The sequence below is a fragment of the Erinaceus europaeus genome, chromosome 6, assembly GCF_950295315.1.
Source record: "Erinaceus europaeus chromosome 6, mEriEur2.1, whole genome shotgun sequence".
Classification (NCBI taxonomy): domain Eukaryota; kingdom Metazoa; phylum Chordata; class Mammalia; order Eulipotyphla; family Erinaceidae; genus Erinaceus; species Erinaceus europaeus.
The window spans coordinates 9,338,235-9,359,295 of record NC_080167.1 but is presented as its reverse complement, the minus strand read 5'-3'; the positions used below and the strand labels follow the sequence as shown (position 1 = coordinate 9,359,295).

The window sequence follows — 21,061 nt, the reverse complement described above, 5'->3', positions numbered from 1 at the left end:
TTTTTTAAAATTTATTTTCCCTTCTGTTGCCCTTTTTTTTACTGTTGTAGTTATTATTGTTGTTGTTACTGATGTTGCTGTTGGATAGGACAGAGAGAAATGGAGAGAGGAGGGGAAGACAGAGAGGGGACGAGAAAGACACCTGCAAACCTGCTTCACTGCTTGTGAACTGCTTCACTGCTTGTGAAGCAACTTCCCTGCAGGTAGGGAGCCGGGGGCTCGAACCAGGATCCTTACAGCGGTCCTTGTGCTTTGCGCCACGTGCATTTAACCCACCGTGCTACTGCCCAACTTCCAGGAAATTACTCTTATAAACTGCAAGAACATCAGAAGGGTAACATGGTCTCAAAGGACAGGTAGAGAAGTGTAAGTGTGTGTGTGTGTGTGTGTGAGAGAGAGAGAGAGAGAGAGACAGAGAGAGAGAGACAGAGAGAGAGGGAGGGAAGAAAGGAGGGAGGCAGGGAGGGAAAGAACTGCAACAGTGCTTCACCATTCATGAAGCTTCTTCCCTCTCCAGGTAAGGACTGGAGTACTGAGCTCAGGTCTTCGCACAAGGCAACGTGTGCCCCCTGCCTAGTGTGCCACACCTGGCCCCGAGAGACATGTCTTGCTGACCAAGTACTGTGGGTCATGAAGATAAGGAGCTGTGTGCGCCTCGGGCTGTGGACCAGCATTCATTTATTCACGTATACAAGTCTCGCAGCTCCACGAGCAAAACCGGGCTTTTCCTCTTCTTTTTGCTAATCACTTGGCATTACCAAAACTCTGTATCTTTATCAACTCCTGAAGTTGAAGCAGAAAGGAGAACTGTGTGGGGCCAGCAGCCAGGGAGAGCTCTGTGGAGAAACTGCCTCAACACCCAGTTGCCATGGCAGGACGAGGAGTTCCGTGACTTTCCCCGGGGCTCCCTCTGACCCAGGCTGAGCAGAACATGGTCACTGAGGTGAGCCAAGGAGAATGGAATCCTCTAGGCTTGTCATTCAGAGCTTCTGACTGAATCGGTGAGCTTGCAAGTGGGCTATAAGATGCATGTTCAGAAAGTACTAGAAAAGAAATGGGGTGGGGGTGGGGTGCACAAGTACCAGGTGCTAGGGAACAGCCGGGACTAGAAAGGAACCACCGTGGGCTTGTCAACCATTTCAGATGGTCTGGGCTACAATATAACGAACAGCAACTACCATGAGAGAACACCCACGTTCTAGGAGACCAGACACTTTATCAGGGTGAAGGGATGATTTCACACTGAGACTCAAACACAAGAAAAACAACAATACCCTTGAATATACTCACTGTCAAGGCAAGACGTTTTCCTATATAAAACACTGTAGTTCCCCAAGTACTCCAAGGGAATCAAGAAATAACTTTACAGAAAAGGCCCCGATGAGAAGGGAGAGTCACCACAGGTCCCTGCACAGAGGTACCCAAAGTGCCCACATCCCCCCCCACCCATCTTTCCAAGGCAATCGGCTGGTGTTTCCAGAGCCACTCCATCTGGTGAAGTCCAGGTGGAGAGTGACGCCAAACAGGACAACACAGAAGGGGTCAGAGCCAAGCTTCCCTTCTCTTCTTCCAACAGACCAGTGGAGAGGGCTCTGAAGTCTGCTTCAGGTGGGTTCTTTCGGCTTCAGGCTCTTCTCGGCACCTTTACCCCATCTCCTGCTCCCACATGTCAGGCAGGGAAGAGCTCAGGAGGGTGCTCTCCATAGCAATACTTCGCTCTGGGGTCCCGATAGGTATTCTCGTGCTGCACACTCTGTGGGCAGAAGGGACAGGAGAGTGCCATGAGAGAGCAGCGTTTCACATGCATTCCTCTCTGAAAGCCAAGGCCAAGGCCCGCTGTCACACCCACCTGGCAGAAGCCTGGCCAGGTCCAGTGCCAAAGGTCACTGAAAGGTGCTGTCTGGGGCAACGGTGGCCACTCAGCACCAAAGACCAGCAGGGAACACTGAAATGGACATAACAGCACTGTACTGGTGAGGCTTTTGGACACCTAGCTGTGACCTGGACAACTCAATATCACTAATTTGCTCTCCAATTGTTGCTTAGATTAAGACGCAATAAGTGTTTTACACCTGATTCAGAGAATTTCAGCTCATGATACTGAATCATGCAGAAACGAAGGAGGGGCACTCCTAAGTCATTCTGGTAAGGTTTTATGTACCTGGAGGTCTGGCACACAAACCAAATCCCATTCTGCATAAGCCTCATTTGGCTCAGCAAACTGGAAGTCTGACTTAAAACAGACAATAGTTCCTGGTGGCTAATTTTTCTGCAATTTGTTTTCATGCACATGACTTGAGTTCTGGCGAGTCTAGAGTTCACTCATTAGCCTGAGAGCAATGCAAAACATGGAAATTGTCAGAGTTAATCCAATTTATAGACATTCAAATCTTCTCTTTCTTGGTATGCTGATATCAAAAACAAATCAACAACTAGGAAATCTCTCTTTCACACACACACACACACACACACACACACACACACACACACACTATCAGAAAGTTTAGTAGCTTCAGGAAAGACTGAAGAGAATTCCTGGGCTCTTATCAGCCGAGGCGGAGAACATGCCGGGCCTTCTCAGCACTTCTCAGAATGAGAGCCTCTGAATCACGATGAGTCATGTGCTCAACTTCGCCCACATCTCCTTTCAAGCCCATTCAAGTGGAAAGCTCTGCCAGGAAAACAAAGGCATCAGGAATGTCTCTGTGTTTTCAAATGCTCACTAGGATCCTTGAAACATTTACCCAACGATGCTGACTGAGCCGAGAGCACACCAGAGACCTGAAAGGAGGCATGAGATCGAGAGGTGGACTTCATGTGGGAGTCTGGAGCCAGGGTTCCCCAGAATGACAGATGAGTTGGGGCTCTCAGAGGAAGCCAGGGTGGTGTTGTACACACAGCACACAGAAGCCAAAGGAAGTGAGCTGAGAGCCCCGACAACTGCCCCACCACAAAGGCAGAGAGCCACAAAGGCGGAGAGCTGCTTTCCGCAGCTGGTGCCATGTTTGTGCCCAGAGAGCAGAGCACATGCCAGTGGCATGCTAGGAAGCACCGAGACTGACAGCTTACAGATCTCCGTGTGTTTTTAAGGCATAGACGATACATATATTTTCTTTTAATGATGTCCTCATTTATTTTATGAGGAAGACAGTGTGGGAAATAGAGATGACCACCACTCAGTTCTACCAGATGCAGGGCTGGGGATCAAACCTAGGGCCTCACACATGCAGGCCTTGTGCCTACCCACTGACCACCTGCCCAGACCACTATTCTGTGTACCTTTAAACACTCATCTACCCTGTCCACTTCAGTCCTAAAATAAACCCTAGCTCCGTCCCAGAGCAAATTACTCCTTACTACAAGCAAGAGGGAGCTGGAAAGAAGCTTCAGTCAAAGAAAGGAAGGAAAAGAATTATACTATTAACACTCTACCCAGACTTTAAAGTGATTTTAAGCTGCCCCTTAAAGTTCAGCTGTGTCAATCAGACAGGAGCAACGCAAGGTCATTAGCCCTTGACTAATACAGACTTTCTACTCCCTCACACCAAACTTATAAAGACAATCATCCCAAACAAAGCCCAAAGCTCCTGACCTGGGAGGAGGTCCTGCATTTGGCCAGGCATAGTTCAAAGTGGTCTTCGACTGCCAGGAAGAGGTTCTGGAATGCCATGGCTGCCCGGTTGAGGAAACGCTCCAGGAGAAGTTGCTATGGAAACAGAAGTTAGCTTCGGGGACAAATCCCATACTGAGCCAGCCCAAGCTAACCTGGGTTATTTCTCCTAAGCATCTTCGTGGGAGGATGCTGATGGCCCTGGGGGTGGGGAGAGTAAAGAAGCGAGCTCCTGGGAGCACCAGCTAGGTGCTGAGTCTCTTGCTCTTACTCTAGGCTTCTATCTCACTCTTTAGAGCTCGGGTTAGCTGGGCAATGGCCACTTTACAACAACAGCGCTGCAGTAACTGGACACCATCGACCGCCCTGACAGACAGAGGTGACTCCTCAGCTGCAATTTCTGATACCTATCAAGTTCCCTTCAAAGTCCTCCTTCCAAAGGTAATCTTACAGGAGGAAGCCGGTGCTAATCCTGAGTAAAGGCAGGGAGAAGAGAGGAGCTGGAGAAGCCCCGGTACCTTGTTGGGCTGCAGGCAGCAGGAGACACAGTGCTCGTAGGCACTGCAGCAGCCGTTGGGCAGGCAGCCATCACAACAGTACTGCTTGGAGCTCCCGACGTTGACATTACAGCAGCCGTTCACCAGCAGGTCCTTCCTTTCGCAGACATATCCTGCAAGTTAGAGGTGAACCTGAGTGTAAATCCAGCAGGGCCTCCACCACGTTAGATGGGTGACTGTTAAGCAGTCAAAACGGAAACACTAGGCAGAGCAGGAGGCCGGGGAGTCCAAAGAGTCAGGAGCCAGACTGTGTGATCAGGGCTTGCTTCCTAGGCTGGCGGGTCACAGGAAACATGGGCTCCCCTGACCCAGAAAGGCTCTTCCTCACAGTCTGCCTCAGGCAGCCTGGCCATTGTCTGCTGTACACACTGCACACACTCGCTAGGCTGAATCACCCTAGTGTTCTGTTCTAACGCTGCAAGCTAACCTTTCACCAACGCCTGAAGAAAAATAAAGGCATGTTTTTACAAATAAAAATCTAAATATAGAAACATCGAAGCAATCTTGGGCCCCCCACCCCCCCATGAGATTCTTATAGGAAAGAAAGAAAGAAAGAAAGAAAGAAAGAAAGAAAGAAAGAAAGAAAGAAAGAAAGAAAGAGAGAGAGAGAGAGAAGGGGAGGGGAGAGGAGGGAGACGGAGGGGAGGGGGGAGGGGAAGGGGAGGGGAGGAAAGGGAAGGGGAGGGGAGGGGAGGGAAGGGGAGGGGGGAGGGAAGGGGAGGGGGGAGGGGAGGGGAGGGGAGGGGAGGGGAGGGGAGGGGAGGGGAGGGGAGGGGAGGAAAAGAAGGGAGCGGCAGTAGCACAGTGACCTGGTTGAAAGCACACATTACAATGTCCGAGAACCCGCGTTCAAGGCCCTGGTCCCCACCTGCAGGTGTCTGTCTGTCTCTTTCCCTCTGCAGGTGTCTGTCTCTTTCCCTCTGCAGGTGTCTGTCTCTTTCCCTCTGCAGGTGTCTGTCTCTTTCCCTCTGCAGGTGTCTGTCTCTTTCCCTCTGCAGGTGTCTGTCTGTCTCTTTCCCTCTGCAGGTGTCTGTCTCTTTCCCTCTGCAGGTGTCTGTCTGTCTCTTTCCCTCTGCAGGTGTCTGTCTCTTTCCCTCTGCAGGTGTCTCTTTCCCTCTGCAGGTGTCTGTCTGTCTCTTTCCCTCTGCAGGTGTCTGTCTGTCTCTTTCCCTCTGCAGGTGTCTGTCTCTTTCCCTCTGCAGGTGTCTGTCTGTCTCTTTCCCTCTGCAGGTGTCTGTCTGTCTCTTTCCCTCTGCAGGTGTCTGTCTGTCTCTTTCCCTCTGCAGGTGTCTGTCTCTTTCCCTCTGCAGGTGTCTGTCTCTTTCCCTCTGCAGGTGTCTGTCTCTTTCCCTCTGCAGGTGTCTGTCTGTCTCTTTCCCTCTGCAGGTGTCTGTCTCTTTCCCTCTGCAGGTGTCTGTCTGTCTCTTTCCCTCTGCAGGTGTCTGTCTCTTTCCCTCTGCAGGTGTCTGTCTCTTTCCCTCTGCAGGTGTCTGTCTCTTTCCCTCTGCAGGTGTCTGTCTGTCTCTTTCCCTCTGCAGGTGTCTGTCTCTTTCCCTCTGCAGGTGTCTGTCTGTCTCTTTCCCTCTGCAGGTGTCTGTCTGTCTCTTTCCCTCTGCAGGTGTCTGTCTCTTTCCCTCTGCAGGTGTCTGTCTCTTTCCCTCTGCAGGTGTCTGTCTGTCTCTTTCCCTCTGCAGGTGTCTGTCTCTTTCCCTCTGCAGGTGTCTGTCTCTTTCCCTCTGCAGGTGTCTGTCTGTCTCTTTCCCTCTGCAGGTGTCTGTCTCTTTCCCTCTGCAGGTGTCTGTCTGTCTCTTTCCCTCTGCAGGTGTCTGTCTCTTTCCCTCTGCAGGTGTCTGTCTGTCTCTTTCCCTCTGCAGGTGTCTGTCTCTTTCCCTCTGCAGGTGTCTGTCTCTTTCCCTCTGCAGGTGTCTGTCTGTCTCTTTCCCTCTGCAGGTGTCTGTCTGTCTCTTTCCCTCTGCAGGTGTCTGTCTCTTTCCCTCTGCAGGTGTCTGTCTGTCTCTTTCCCTCTGCAGGTGTCTGTCTCTTTCCCTCTGCAGGTGTCTGTCTCTTTCCCTCTGCAGGTGTCTGTCTCTTTCCCTCTGCAGGTGTCTGTCTGTCTCTTTCCCTCTGCAGGTGTCTGTCTCTTTCCCTCTGCAGGTGTCTGTCTGTCTCTTTCCCTCTGCAGGTGTCTGTCTGTCTCTTTCCCTCTGCAGGTGTCTGTCTCTTTCCCTCTGCAGGTGTCTGTCTGTCTCTTTCCCTCTGCAGGTGTCTGTCTCTTTCCCTCTGCAGGTGTCTGTCTCTTTCCCTCTGCAGGTGTCTGTCTGTCTCTTTCCCTCTGCAGGTGTCTGTCTCTTTCCCTCTGCAGGTGTCTGTCTGTCTCTTTCCCTCTGCAGGTGTCTGTCTGTCTCTTTCCCTCTGCAGGTGTCTGTCTGTCTCTTTCCCTCTGCAGGTGTCTGTCTGTCTCTTTCCCTCTGCAGGTGTCTGTCTGTCTCTTTCCCTCTGCAGGTGTCTGTCTCTTTCCCTCTGCAGGTGTCTGTCTGTCTCTTTCCCTCTGCAGGTGTCTGTCTGTCTCTTTCCCTCTGCAGGTGTCTGTCTGTCTCTTTCCCTCTGCAGGTGTCTGTCTCTTTCCCTCTGCAGGTGTCTGTCTCTTTCCCTCTGCAGGTGTCTGTCTGTCTCTTTCCCTCTGCAGGTGTCTGTCTCTTTCCCTCTGCAGGTGTCTGTCTCTTTCCCTCTGCAGGTATCTGTCTCTTTCCCTCTGCAGGTGTCTGTCTGTCTCTTTCCCTCTGCAGGTGTCTGTCTCTTTCCCTCTGCAGGTGTCTGTCTGTCTCTTTCCCTCTGCAGGTGTCTGTCTGTCTCTTTCCCTCTGCAGGTGTCTGTCTGTCTCTTTCCCTCTGCAGGTGTCTGTCTCTTTCCCTCTGCAGGTGTCTGTCTCTTTCCCTCTGCAGGTGTCTGTCTGTCTCTTTCCCTCTGCAGGTGTCTGTCTCTTTCCCTCTGCAGGTGTCTGTCTCTTTCCCTCTGCAGGTGTCTGTCTCTTTCCCTCTGCAGGTGTCTGTCTCTTTCCCTCTGCAGGTGTCTGTCTCTTTCCCTCTGCAGGTGTCTGTCTCTTTCCCTCTGCAGGTGTCTGTCTGTCTCTTTCCCTCTGCAGGTGTCTGTCTGTCTCTTTCCCTCTGCAGGTGTCTGTCTGTCTCTTTCCCTCTCTGTCTCCTCCTTTTCAGCCTCTCTGTCTCTATCCAATAATAAAAAGATTTTTTTTAAAAATCCTATTCTTGACAAATATCTTTTAAATGCTTGTCATTTACTTAGTAATCTGGGGGATTTTTCCTAGTTGTCTATTCATTTTGTTAAGAGGTAGTCCTGGCTAACCTTTTCAAATTGATTTGGGCTGTTTGTACATACACATACATGCCAGGGACCCCAGCAGCCCTCTGCACAGGCAGTGCAGTTGGGCTCTCTAACAGCACAGGAAAGAACCTCCTAGCTCCCCTACTTGTCAAATGTCCACAGCCCTTCCAATCCAGTCGGCTCAACTTTAAGGAAAGAATCTTCCATCGAAAGCTAATCTACTGCTCAGAGCTGCTACTGAGACATTTTTCTACATCCTTCTGGGAGTGGGACAGAAAAATGTAGGGATAACTCCATGGGGGACACACAAGGCCCCTGGGAAGCTCCCAGGTGCAAAGCAGCTGCGCCCAGCATCATTCCATTCTGAATGCCCCAGCTCCTTAATCCCCAGAGAATGGGCCGGTGTTAAGTCCAGGCTTGTTTTCAAAGACTACTCTGGAAAACAGTTTGCACAAAAGCAGGAGGCAGCAGTAAAATCACAACAGCGGGAGAGACTAAAAGGGTCTTCACTTAACACTTAGGAAAAGGAGACCTGGAAAGACTTGGGTGCCTGTTCTGGGGAGAATTGGTGCTGTTGTTGTTGCTGCTGGGTTGTTTTTTTTTTTTAATATTTATTTATTTTTCTTCCCTTTTGTTGCCCTTGTTGTTTTATTGTAGTTATTATTGTTGTCATTGTTGGAAGGACACAGAGAAATGGAGAAAGGAGGGGAAGACAGAGAGGGGGAGAAAAAGACACCTACAGACCTGCTTCACTGCCTGTGAAGCGACTCTCCTGCAGGTGGGGAGCTGGGGGCTCAAACTGGGGTTGTTGCTGTTTTTAACTCTGCGAATCTGTCTTCTCCATGAAAAGAAGATCATTCTAATGTCACAGCAAATGTTTCTGGGATTCTTTCCAACTATTCTTCCATCTCTTTCCCCTTGACAGGGATTATATACAAACAGACAGAAAAACAATCCAAATAAGACAACATGTTTCTCCAATGTCTGCCCAGAATGATAAACAGACAACAATCCTATCACCTCAGTGTCAAGGAGATATAAGAAGTGTTTGTGACTAAACTCCACCGAGTGAAAATGGTCTCTTCTCTTTTCCATATGACAGTGTTGTCCTCTCTGGGTTTTTTTTTTTTTTTTTTTTTCCCTCTCCCCGCTGCTAGTTTGCAGTGCCTAGTCTCAAACCACAGGCATTTTTATCTTCTGGGAAAAGAAAGCTCATCAAGATTTCTCTTTTAATATCACAGATCTGCTCATGTGAATGTTATTTCTAGCAAGTCCTATAAGATCACAACCTCAATGTGTTGCTACGAACTAGGAAATTAACTTCTGACCTCTGAATTCTAATTGGTTGTCTTATTTAGTTAAATGTTACCCTGGTGATGCTCGTGGTGGTGTGTGCTTGACAGATAGAATAAATTCTTGCAAGCTATCATTACTAAGTTGTTTACCTCTGCTCCCATGTGAATGGAGGTGAAGTAAAATCTATGGCTCTTACATTTTTAGTGATTAATTCTTAGAACTTTTAATTTCAGAAGTCTAGGTCCTTATCTCACTGAATTAGCAGAAGAAAAGTGAGCTTTCACTAGCAGTGACAAATTGTGTTCGTGACCTAATATTCAATATTAAAGTCAAGGCATAAGACTTCCTTTGTCCTCAATGAGTATCACACAAACTAAATTCTAGGAGGAAAAAAGCACCAAATTCCAAGTTCACTCTTAGTTCTGCCAGGTCTTCCTGCCAACAAGCTATGCCATCTCACGGAAGAAACTTCCCTTCCCTAAATGTAAATTGCTCCCTCTCTTAACATCATCTTCCTAGACAATACCTATAGTCCACCTGCATGCTAACTGTTGGGCTCAGGCAAAGATTAGTAAAGTCATGAACCCCTTGGAACATATCTAAAATAGACCAACTAGCTTTTTCCAAAATGGAGACCTCAAATCTCAGCTGCCATATTCTGGCCTTTACGTTCCCGATTACTTAACAATTTTTTCTGCTTTATATCTTAATGTTTTTTCAGCCACCAAGTTGCAGATGCTACCATGATGCCAACATCACTTTCCTGGGCAGATGAACACACCAATGTGTCCTGGAGCCCCATTTCCCCAGAGTCCCGCCCCTCTAGGGAAAGAGAGACAGACTGGGAGTGTGGATCGACTTGCCAACACCCATGTTCACTGGAGAAGCAACTACAGAAGCCAGACCTTCCACTTTCTGCATCCCATAATGACCCTGGGTCCATACTCCCAGAGGGATAAAGAGTAGGAAAGCTTTCAAGGGAGGGGGTGGGATACAGAGCTCTGGTGGTAGGAATTGTGTGTGATTATACCCCTCTTCTCCTATGGTCTTGTCAATATTTCCATTTTATAAATAAATTTTTAATTTTTTTAAATTAAAAATTGGGGGAGGCGGGTGGTGGCGCACCTGCTTAAGTGCACCCACTATAGTGTGCAAGAACCCGGGTTCGAGCCCCTGGTCCCCACTTTTGGGGGGAAGCTTCACACTTGGTGGATCAGAGCTGCAGGTGCTCTGTGCCTCCCTCTTTATCACCCCCTTCCTTTTCAATTTCTGGCTATCTCTATCCAATAAATAAATAAAGATAAAAAAAATTTAATAAATTCAAAAAAATTATTCCCTGTCTTAAACATGGGTTGTTTGTCTTTTCAGTGTGGTCTTAAAGGCAGCATCTGGCACAAGCACCACCAGAGCACTTTGCTGCAGGCAGGAGGGAGCCAGCCTTACCGAGCTCATCCGTGATGAGCTGCTTCCCTTGAATGGAGTTCCGGCACTGGTTGCTGGGCCGACTGCTGTTGCCCAGGTTAAACTGCACTTTCCATGGAATGGGCTGGTCCTGGTCTTGAATCTGGAGGAGGCTCCGATCTCTCACTGCCCTCTCCTCCTATAACGAGACCACAAATGAGAAGGCGAAAGAAATGCCACTTGCAATTCCACCCATTTTTCACTAGGAACTACAGAATGAGAACAGAAACACTATCAAAATTTTTTTAAAAATTTAAAAAAAAACTCGCACAACTTTAATCTGTAACAAAAGTCTGCAGTAGGTGATATGTTAGAGCTGTTCTGCTCATCAGAGTGACACATTCACATGAACAGCTCTGCACTATGTGACCACTGTAAGTGTGTGAGGATTAGTCCGGGGGCCTAGGAGGTGTTTCAGCTAACTAAAGCAGATGGAACTGCATGGATGCTGGGTGTGTTGGTCTTTCTCTCTTCCTCTCAAAATATGGGGGGGGGGGGGGGCGTTGAGTCCAGAGGCAGCTCAGCGGAGAGGTATCACTCATGGGTGTCACCCAGGCGTATCCTCTGGTACCAGAATCTTTAAAAGTGCTCCAATTTTTTTTTTTTTTTTTGTGAAAAGAATTGGGAAGCAGGGGAAATGTTAATCTTTGTCTTTCTGGGAGAAAATAATTTTTTTTCATATTATAATAAAGGCATTATGGAAAAGAAAGTGAAATTTAAATGTTTTTAAAATATTGAGTTGTTGGAAAAGTCACAATGTAATTTTCTGGCTTTTTTTTTTTTTTTTGCCTCCAGAGTTACCACTGGGGCTTGGTGCCTGCACTACAAAACCACTGCTCCTACAGCTATTTTTTTTAATTAATTAATTTATTTTTTTGGATAGGACAGAAAGAAGTTGAGAGAGGAGGGGAAGACAAGGGGGAGAAAGATACCTGCAGACCTGCTTCACCACTTGTGAAGTGACTCCCTGCAGGTGGGAAGCCAGGGGCTCAAACTGGGATCCTTGAGCAGGTCCTTGCGCTTTGCACCATGTGCGTTTAACTCGCTGCACTACCGCCCGGCCCCCTCTATGTTTTTAGATGCAAAAATGGGTCAGGGCTTTTCCAACAGCCCAACAGAAAAGAAAGCTAAGGAAATACAGCAACGGATAAAGCCCAGACTCCTGAGCCCAAGGCCACTCTGAACTACCCTTGCACACACTTTGATGGCAGACTGATGGGAATGCAGTTCTGCTGTTCTAGTCAGCAGTGAACTGCACACTACAGTGGTCTCATACACAACCTCGGGGGGTGAAGCAGGCCCCACCATCCTGGTTAGTGTAAGTACACTCCATGAGGTTTGTACAATTCTCAGAGCACCACTAAGCCATATATGACTAGACTGAATTAAGAAGTTTATTTTAGAAGCAACCCAAGTTTCTGTAACACAGAAATGCTGATTCTATAACCAACCCTTCCAATATACCTTTCTTGACAAAAGATTTTCTTGCCGGCTAGCCCTTCACCTAGCCGGGCAAAGTGAAGAGCTCCCATCTGGGTGAGCATTTCCATGCTTCCCCTTAATCTTGAGGCTCCAGTCCTGGCTTTCAATGTCTTTTCTCTACCGTTAAAGAGGGCAGAAGGGGTTGGGAAGCCAGCAAACAGACCTAGCCAGAGACAGCTAGCTGTCTTCTGAGTCCTTCCACCTAGGGCTGGAAAGGAAAATAATAATGAAGACTCCTTCTGGCAGGCTTTTGTGTACTCTGTAAACTGTTTTTTATTTATTATTTACTTTTATTTTATTTCCCCTTTTTGCTGACCTTGTTTTTTATTGTTGTAGTTATTATTGTTGTTATTGATGTTGTCGTTGTTAGATAGGACAGAGAGAAATGGAGAGAGGAGGGGAAGAAAGAGAAAGATAGACACCTGCAGATCTGTTTCAACACCTATGAAGCGACTCCCCTGCAGGTAGAGAGTCAGGGGCTCAAACCGGGAACCTTACGCTGGTCCTTGTGCTTCACACCACGTGCTCTTAACCCACTGCACTACCACCCAACTCCCCCCCCCTTTTTTTTTTTAACCATGAAGAATGATGTCTGCCTTGTGTCACTGAGCAAAAGGGACTAATCTTGATAGTCTAATGGCAAAGGTTACATATTTAAAAAAAAATGGGAAAGATCTCTACGGTAACTAAGATCTTCTCATGAAAGTAATCTGGTAAGAGCTATAGCTATGTGCAATATGCATATTCACATGTACTTTGGTCCAGCAAACACCTTTTCAAGGCTAGTCCTCTGAGGGGGTGGGGGGAGCACGGATAAGGTGCACCAGGAAGTTTGCCTTCGCGCTCCTTAGGTAAGTAGGACAAACCTGGAAACCTAACAAGAGGAACATGATTAAATAAACACCAGTATAGCTATGGCTATTGTAACTATGGCTATTGTGTGTGTGTGGGGCGGGGGGGAACCTCAAGACATGACAGCAACAGACAGCTGTTTACCCAGAGCTCCTAAGCTTGTTGTGCACATTAGATTATGCAAAGACCATAGAACAAACCATGTTCCCTGAGCCCATCTCCAGGCTGAGCAAAACAAATCTGTGGAGGAGGCCTGAGAATCACTATCTTCATGTACTCAGATAATGCCAATACACAGACAAGACTGCAGACCCCTGGATGTCCACAGCACATTATTAAGAGAAAATATGCAGATTATCAAACGCTTATAATAAGATATGCATACAAGTTTGTAAGAGCTGAAATAAAGGTGACGTGTTTATAAAGCACTAAGGACATAATCACCACTAATAACAGGAGATGCTAAGTGAGGGTCTATGGGAATACTATTACCCTGGCAACTTTTCTGTGAGTCTATAGTTACTCCAGAATAAAGAGGTTATGTCTTAAAATGATTACCTGCATTTAACTGCCCACCGCCCAGCCACTTAAACTAGTCTACTGTTGACTAGTCACTTCTAGCCCTTGACCCACATTCATACAAATTAGGGTGCTCTGCAGTCGGTTCTCCTTACCACTAATTAGACAGCAAAGCACTCCAGCGTCTCCATTATTGTGATAATCTTATCTTCAAGGTTCTATCATAAGCTGTCACGGCGATGCCGTGATTAGTAAACACATCCACATTTCAGTTCCTCCCAAGCTTTTGTCAGCATGGCTATCGCTGCAATTAAACTGTATGTTCTGTTTCTTCTTTTCCATGATTTGAGGTAGTAATTACTACTAGAAGTGGAAATCAATGTGTGATGGTGCCTAGTAACTTTCCAAAGTCACATTCACCGCTTGTAGTATCACCAGCATTAGAGAACACTGTTTATGATCCACCACCACCGGATCAGCACTGTGTTCTTCTACTAACTACAGAGGAAAGTGGTCCTTTCTGGTGACCTTAATTTCTACTCTGACCCTCCCTTTTGCTGCTTTTAAAGCGAAGAGCTGGCACTAGCAAAGCTGGATGCATTATACAAAAGCAACATCTAGGGAGTCAGGCGGTAGCACAGAGGGTTAAGCACAGTTGGCACAAAGCGCAAGGACTGGCTTAAGAATCCCTGTTCGAGCCCCCCGCTCCCCACCTGCAGGGGAGTCGCTTCACAGGTGGTGAAGCAGGTCTGCAGGTGTCTATCTTTCTCTCCCCCTCTGTCTTCCCCATCTCTCTCCATTTCTCTCTGTCCTATCCAACAACTACAGCTACAACAATAAAACAAAACGGGCAACAAAATGGAATAAATATTTCAAACAAACAAACAAAAAGCAACATCTGTATTCCTCAGCACAAGAGGAGAGGCCCCATGCAGAACCCTTGGAGATATGAGGCAAAGTGCTCAGAGTACACTGGGTAACTCCTACAAGCTCGCCCTCCTCTGTCCTGCTGCGACCACGCCAGTGAGCAGCCTGAGCCACTACACAAACTAAGCTGAGCTCCAAATGCCACACCAGATACACTAACAGACAGAAAGGTTATTAAGGAGCAGCCCAATGTGAGAAGGGTGGTTCTCACAAACAGGATGGAAGTGGTCTTTACTCGAATGATCCTGCTACTCTGGAAAGAAAGAAAACAGGAGCTCACAGGCGAGTGCACCACAGAAGGAAGGGCCTCTTCCCCGTAACTGTGCTCCTAGGAAACAGGAAGATGATCCTCCCAGCACTTGAACTTGCTTTCAAACATGGATATGGAAGGCCTTCTCAAAAGAGCCGTGCGAGGGTGTACTATGAGAAAGGAATGCAAGAGGCTGTGGGAGACAGAACCGTAAATGTAGTGACTTTGTGCACGTTCACTTTCCAGTCCTGCAAAGGTGTGGAGGGGATTCCTTCCCCCGGAGAAGTGGTTTTAAACATCCCCACACACTCCCACCTACAGAGGGGGTTTCGAGTTTAAACTTATACACACACACCCACACCCTGCCTTCTTCCTATCGTGGCTCTTACAGTGGATTAAAGATACAGCTGTATTACAGTGTATTAAAGGCGGCTGGGTTCTGTTCTCAAAAGGCCTCCAGAGCAGCTGACAGAGAGACAGACAGCCTTGCAGTCATCCACAACAGACATGCCGGGCACTAAGAGCCAAAACAAAACAGAGAAAGGAGACAAACATGTGAGGGCATTCTTCATAAATTGTAAGGACCCACAGAAGTGCTCTGAACAGTAATTTATGCTACTTGACCTCTATTCTTAAGGGGAGTCCAGTGACAACTGTCCTTAGGGGTTATCTTAAGGGTCAAGTGAGAGACATACTGCAAATAATAGTAAAGGACTTAAACAGAAGTCATTGTCATCATTACAAGATTTTCTTCAGATTCTCAAGAAAGAAAGAAAGAAAAGAAAGAAGGAAGAGGAGAAAAGAAAAGAAGGGGGGAATGATATGGGCCAGACAGCACCCTCAAGTGGTTAACATTTGGGGAACAAATAAATACAGGCCGGTCATGGAAATTACCAGATGTGAAAATTCTGAATGAAGAGCTTTCAAAGATGAAATAAGCGTAAGGAAAGAATCAGTGTGCCAAGCTGTTTTTGAAAATGGCAGGAAGAAGATATGCCCGAATACACCGTGGTTCCCTGGAAGAAGTGGAACTACAGGTAATTATGTTTCTCCCCTTCCCTGCGAGGGCTTTACAAACTGCATAATATCTGTACCTCAGTGACCAGTGAAAAACAAAACAACACATTAGCTAGTCTCTCCTATGATTTAATTAAACGTAGGTAGTATCTAACCCGGCGCCAATTTACATACTTGATTACTATAAAGCACAAGGCCTTAATGTATTTTTGAAGGAGTTCTGCAGGTAGCCTTGAGACTTCCAGGAACTGCTCCACTTAAGCAAGTATGAGAACATTTGCTGACAAGACCTCCCAGGACGCTTCGCTCCTCTGGGCGGGAGCTCCTTCCACCCCCACCCCGCACCCCCCCACACCCCGCTCAAAAGCCCCAGGAGAGGCCTCCCTTGTTTTGTTGTAACTGAAAGCATCCCTGCGTGAGGCTGGTTTGCCTTTGCTGCCTGTTACCCCTTTGCAGGACACAGGCTCTTGGAGACTGAGAGCTCACTGCTTTGCCCCCCTGCCCTCTCCAGCATCTCGCTGATGGTGGTGAGCACTAACCATCTGTTAAATAAAGGAAGAAATGGACCCAAGGAAGCCGGCACCACCCACCACTCCCGCCTCAGCCGCCTCTCCCCAGTGACATGCCCACCACGGTGCCTCGCCTCTCCTGCACTCCCATCTCCACCATTTAACTTATCCCCAAAGCATTAATTAACCTGGAAACCAACAGAAAAGGGGACCCAGGGCAGGAGAGGGTAATCAGCTATTCTCCAGGCAAAAAGCAGCCACATCTGCTCCGTGGGTTTCAGGGTCTCACCGAAGCAGAGCTGAGATCACTTGTCAAGTTTCTGCATCTCTTCTCAGTTAGCGCTCACCACCAGCAGCCCTGCCCACAGAGCCCGTGGCACGGCCATCTACAGGGAGAACCTGAGTCGAGGCCAAGCGAAGCAGCGTGCAGCTCATGTGGGGCAAAGACCAAACCACAGCAGCAGAGAGCGCTGCAGGCAGTGCAGACGCAAATGCATCAGAAGGGCAATGGCCTGAGCTCCCTTCCTGTTCTTAAAAACTAAGACTGGGGCCAAGGAGGTGGTTGTTATGGTGCATAAAGCATTTGACTCTCAAGCAGGAGGTTCCCAGTTCAATTCCTGTTCTAACCCATATGCCAGAATTCTCCTCTCTCACTAATATTCTTTCAAATCAAGTATTTTTTAAAAACACTGAGGCCCTTGGGAGTCGGGCGGTAGCGCAGCAGGTTAAGTGCACATGGCGCAAAGTGCAGGGACAGGCATAAGGATCCCGGTTCCAGCCCCCGGCTCCCCACCTGCAGGGGAGTCACTTCACAGGCGGTGAGGCAGGTCTGCAGGTGTCTATCTTTCTCTCCCCATCTCCCCCTGCTCTCTCAATTTTTCTCTGTCCTAACAACGACATCAACAACAATAATAACTACAACAATAAAACAACAAGGGCAACAAAAGGAAATAAATAAAAAATAATAAAAGAAATTAAAAAAAAATACTGAGGCCCTGGAGGTAACTCAGTGGGATTGCACATGCCTTTCATGTGGGAGGCCCTGGGTTCAATCCCAGGCACTACACCAGAGCGACGGACAGACGGAACTGAATGGATGGTAGCACTTTGGTGTCTTTCTCAAAACGTAATTTTAAAATTAGGCTGAGGAAGGGGGGACTGGGCACTGGAGCACCCAGTTGAGTGCACATATTATGTGCAAGGATCTAGGTTCAAGCCCCTAGTCTCCATCTGCAGGGGGGAAGCTTCAGAAGTGAAATAAGTGCTGTAGGTGTTTCTTTCTACCCACCCCCACTCCCCTCTATCCAATTAAAGAAAAAAAAAACTTTTTTTTTTTTAAAGAAAAAAATGGCCACTGGGAGCAACAGACACACTGTGCAGGCACCAAGCTTATGCAACAACCTTGGTGACAATGAAAAAAATATATTTTAACTGTGCTAAGGAGGTAGCGCAGAAGTAACAGCTATGACCAGACTCTTGATACCAATCCCCTGCATGGCACAGCAAGAATATATAATATATACAGTGGTTTAAATTGTTGGATTCATTTCCTAATACCACACACACACACACACACAGACACACACAAAATTAAGAGAATCCTTAAAACACTCATTGTGAATAAATTTTTTATTCATTTTTAAATAACAACCCCATTACCTGTCAACAGTTATTTTTTCAATGTGTATAAGATGTTTTTAAAAACAAAATAAGTTTGGCAAGACAAACTACTTTTACATTTCTGCAAATCTTTTCAATGTTTGGCTTAGTGGGCTTCGTCGGCTGGGGTCTCAGAGGTCCTGGCATTCAGACGGTGCTGTGTGGCCTGGAGCACAGGGAGAAAGTCTACCTCGTGAGGCTGAGCAGCCGGGAATCCCGGCTGGTCTTCTGGATACCACATCAGAATTCTGTAAATGCACTTCCTCAAAAATCCGCTGTCAATGTTAAACACAGAGTTGCCACGTGACCCACCAATTCCACTCTGGGGACTATATTCAAGAGAAGGGCAACCACACTTCCAAACAAGAGCGTCTACACCAGTGTTCATAGCTGCATTAGTCACAAGAGTCAAAAGGTGGAGACGACGTAAGTACCCATTAACTGACGAAAGGACAAGCAGAATGGGATAGATATAAATAATAAAGTAGTTTTCCCTCTCCCTCTCTCTCACACACACAGAAAAAAACAAACACCACAGCACTGATAGTGACACATGCTTGGCATGGATGCACCTTAGAAGCACTGGCTTCTAGTGGAAGCAGAAGCCTGTTAACTACACGGGTGCATTTACCTGCAATCACCAGGACAAACAAACTCAAAAAGACAGAAAGCTGACGAGAGTTTGCCAGGTATGGGTAGGGAATCAATCGCTAAGACATTGCTTTGACTGTGGGAAAATTACACTTTGAAAAATGTGCAAAGCAAAAATCGTACCAACAGTTTTAGGGACTGACAGTCACCCCTAATTCACCCCTGAGAAAACTCCAATTATAGTCAAAGATGACAGATTAGGGGGCCAGTTGGTGTATCTGGCTAAGCACACGTGCTACAATGCACAAGGATCCGGATTAAAGCCTCCAGCCCCACCTGCAGGGGGAAAGCTTCACAAATGGTGAAGCAGGGCTGCAGGTGTCTCTCTTCTCTCTCCCTCGTGATCTCCCCACTGCTCTCTCAATTTCTTTCTGTCTCTACCCAAATAAATAAAGAATAAAAAAAGATGACAGATTAAAAAAAAAGATACACTGTAATAAAAAAAAATTCAATGATCAAGGTGCACTGGAGTATTAGAGGCAGGAGCAAGGAGGTACACAGAGTGAAAACATCTGAGTCAGGATTTGGAAAAATCAGTGGTCAGAGTGGGAAGAAAGGAAATGTCATTTCAATGAAAACAGACTCACTGTTGTTCCAATATTTGCGCACCCCTGAAGTGCCTGGCAGGATCCTAGGGGCTGAGGCTCAATGGGCAACACAGACAAGGTCCCTGTTCTCAAAAAAATAAATAAATAAATTACATTTTAGAAAGGAAAGTGAAGGGAGGCTGAAAAACAAGTAAGTGAACAAGAACTGCTCAGTCAGTGCTCCCTACCATAAAAATAAAGCAGACTGATGGAAAAGGAACCAAAGCAAACTAGACTGTGTCCCCCCAGCGTGGCCTGAGGCTGCAACAGCCTGACCTGAAGTGACAGAACTCACCAGGAGATGCAGAAGAGTCCTGGTCTAGTCTGAGTGCAGCAGGGACCCAAAGAAGCAGTGTCCAAGGGGGGCGGGGGGCCTGACCGAGTGGAAAGGGTCAGCACCCTTCTGCTGGGTCAAGGATGGACCGCGGGATGCAAAGTGAAGCAGACATGTTGGAGGGCTACTGCACCAGACCAGACAAGAGACGGAGGTGGCCAGACTCAGGGTGGCAGCAGAGCTGGCTGATGAGAGAGAGAGAGAGAGAGAGAGAAGAGGGTCAGGAAAAGCTGTGGAAGCAGAGGCAATGTTCTGGATGTGGGGAATGAGAGGAAAAAGAGTAAGTGTCCTTGGTTTGACGCCTGAGGGGAATAGTAACACCACAGTGTGAGGCTGGGCAGCCTGGGGAGGAAGTGGCACTGAGACAGAATCAAGATTTCCATTTTGACGAGTCTGAATAGCCTCGGAGACATTCTAAAAGCAAAGTCAAGCAGGTAATCAAACTGGCTTTAAGCATCTTGGAGACTGCCCACCCCGTCAACAGCACACTGTGTCTGAGGCCCTGCCACCATGTGGAAGTACCAGGGGCAGGCCCAGTGGAGTGGTGCTGGGGTGGTTGTCTTCTCTGTGCCAAAATGAAATAAAAGAATGAAAAGATGGGGCCAGGGAAGGCAGTTCGGCAGTCGTGGTTAAGGCCCTGAGTTCATTTCAGGAGTACATGAAAGAAAAGGAAAAGGGGGAGTCAGGCGGTAGGGCAGCCGGTTGAGCGCACGTGGCGCGAAGCGCAAGGACCTGTGTAAGGATCCCGGTTCGAGCCCCCGGTTCCCCACCTGCAGGGGAGTCGCTTCACAGGCGGTGAAGCAGCTCTGCAGGTGTCTCTCTTTCTCTCCCCTCCTCTCTCCATTTCTCTCTGCCCTATCCAACAACGACAACAACAATAATAACTACAACAACAAGGGCAACAAAAGGGAATATAAGTTAAAAGGAAAAGAAAAGAAAAGAAAAGGGGGGAGAAAAGGGAAAGAAAGGAAGGGAATGGGAGGGAGCAGTAGTGGGAGGGGTGGGACTGGACATGGTGCTTCCTGGGCAGGTGTGTTACAACCTGGGGCATCAAGTGCACAGGAATGTGGTTTAATTAACAGGGCAGAGGTCACCCAGATCCGGGAAAAGGAGGCGCAGTACTGACTCCTGCTCTCAACACTCAGAAATCCATCTGACAGAGAAGGGACGACACTTGTGGCCACGGAAAAAAAGGAAGATGTCCGTGAGGGGGTTGCGCAACACAAACCGCAGATGCTCTGCGGCGACCGAGTTGTCACCCACACGTGTGGGTCAGTCAGAGTTTCGCCACGTTCCGGGGTTGCCCGAGGTCCCACCGCCATGAGCAGTTTCTTCTCACTGGGAAAAGAAACTGAGGGACGGAGGGCTGCGCTCACAGAAGCCGCCGGATGAAAGGGAGGCGGGGAGGGGACACGCCACCCCCGCCGCTTCCAGGGCCTGTCGCAGGGGAGGGAGGGCAGCACGAGGGCGCCTGCGAGCTCCGGGTCAAACCCCAGGGGTCAGAGCCACCGGACAGCAGGCGTCTCACGGTCCCGGGTTCGAGCCCCAGCTCTGCCCCTCTCCTGCAGGCGCCTCCACAATCAGTCGGGACGGGACATTCCTCGGAGAGAGTCGGGCGCCACCCACCTGCTTGAAGGTGCTGGTGAGGAAGTAGACGAGCGACAGCCCGAACACCAGGGCGAGCACCCAGCGCTTCCGCAGGAGCCGGCGCCACACCATGGCCGCCAGGTTCACCATGCCGGCGCGGACGCGGGGCACGGCGGCCGGGGCGCGGAGCGGGGCAGGCCCGGGGCCCGGGCGGCATGGCCCCTACGCGACCCGCGGCCCCATCGCTCACGCCGGGCGCCGGCCCCGCGGGCCCCGGTTAGGCCACCTCCCAGCAGCCCCCGCGGCCATCACACATGACCACGGCGCCCGGCTTCCCTTCCCCTCTTAAATCCCGCAATCCCAGCTCAGCCTCCAGCTCATTGGTCCCTGAGGAGCGGCAGGTTTCTATTGGTTCAAATCCAGG

The 21,061-nt window shown here is 48.4% G+C and overlaps 1 protein-coding gene across 2 annotated transcripts; it reads right to left on the bottom strand.

The window, feature by feature from the left end:
- Positions 1-1,196: 1,196 nt before the first annotated feature.
- On the bottom strand, positions 1,197-20,979 carry SPRING1 (SREBF pathway regulator in golgi 1). Of its 2 annotated transcripts, XM_007528764.3 has the most exons (5): positions 20,677-20,973; positions 10,246-10,402; positions 4,129-4,280; positions 3,593-3,706; positions 1,197-1,753 (listed from the first exon to the last, which is right to left on the bottom strand). In XM_007528764.3, the coding sequence occupies exons 1-5, from the start codon at positions 20,785-20,787 to the stop codon at positions 1,670-1,672; spliced, it is 618 nt and encodes a 205-aa protein (XP_007528826.1). In that variant the 5' UTR covers positions 20,788-20,973; the 3' UTR covers positions 1,197-1,669. The 2 variants fall into 2 exon arrangements, with proteins under 2 accessions (XP_007528826.1, XP_016046175.1); XM_016190689.2 differs by lacking the exon at positions 10,246-10,402 and having other exon boundaries at positions 20,677-20,979.
- Between the last annotated feature and the right edge of the window lie 82 nt (positions 20,980-21,061).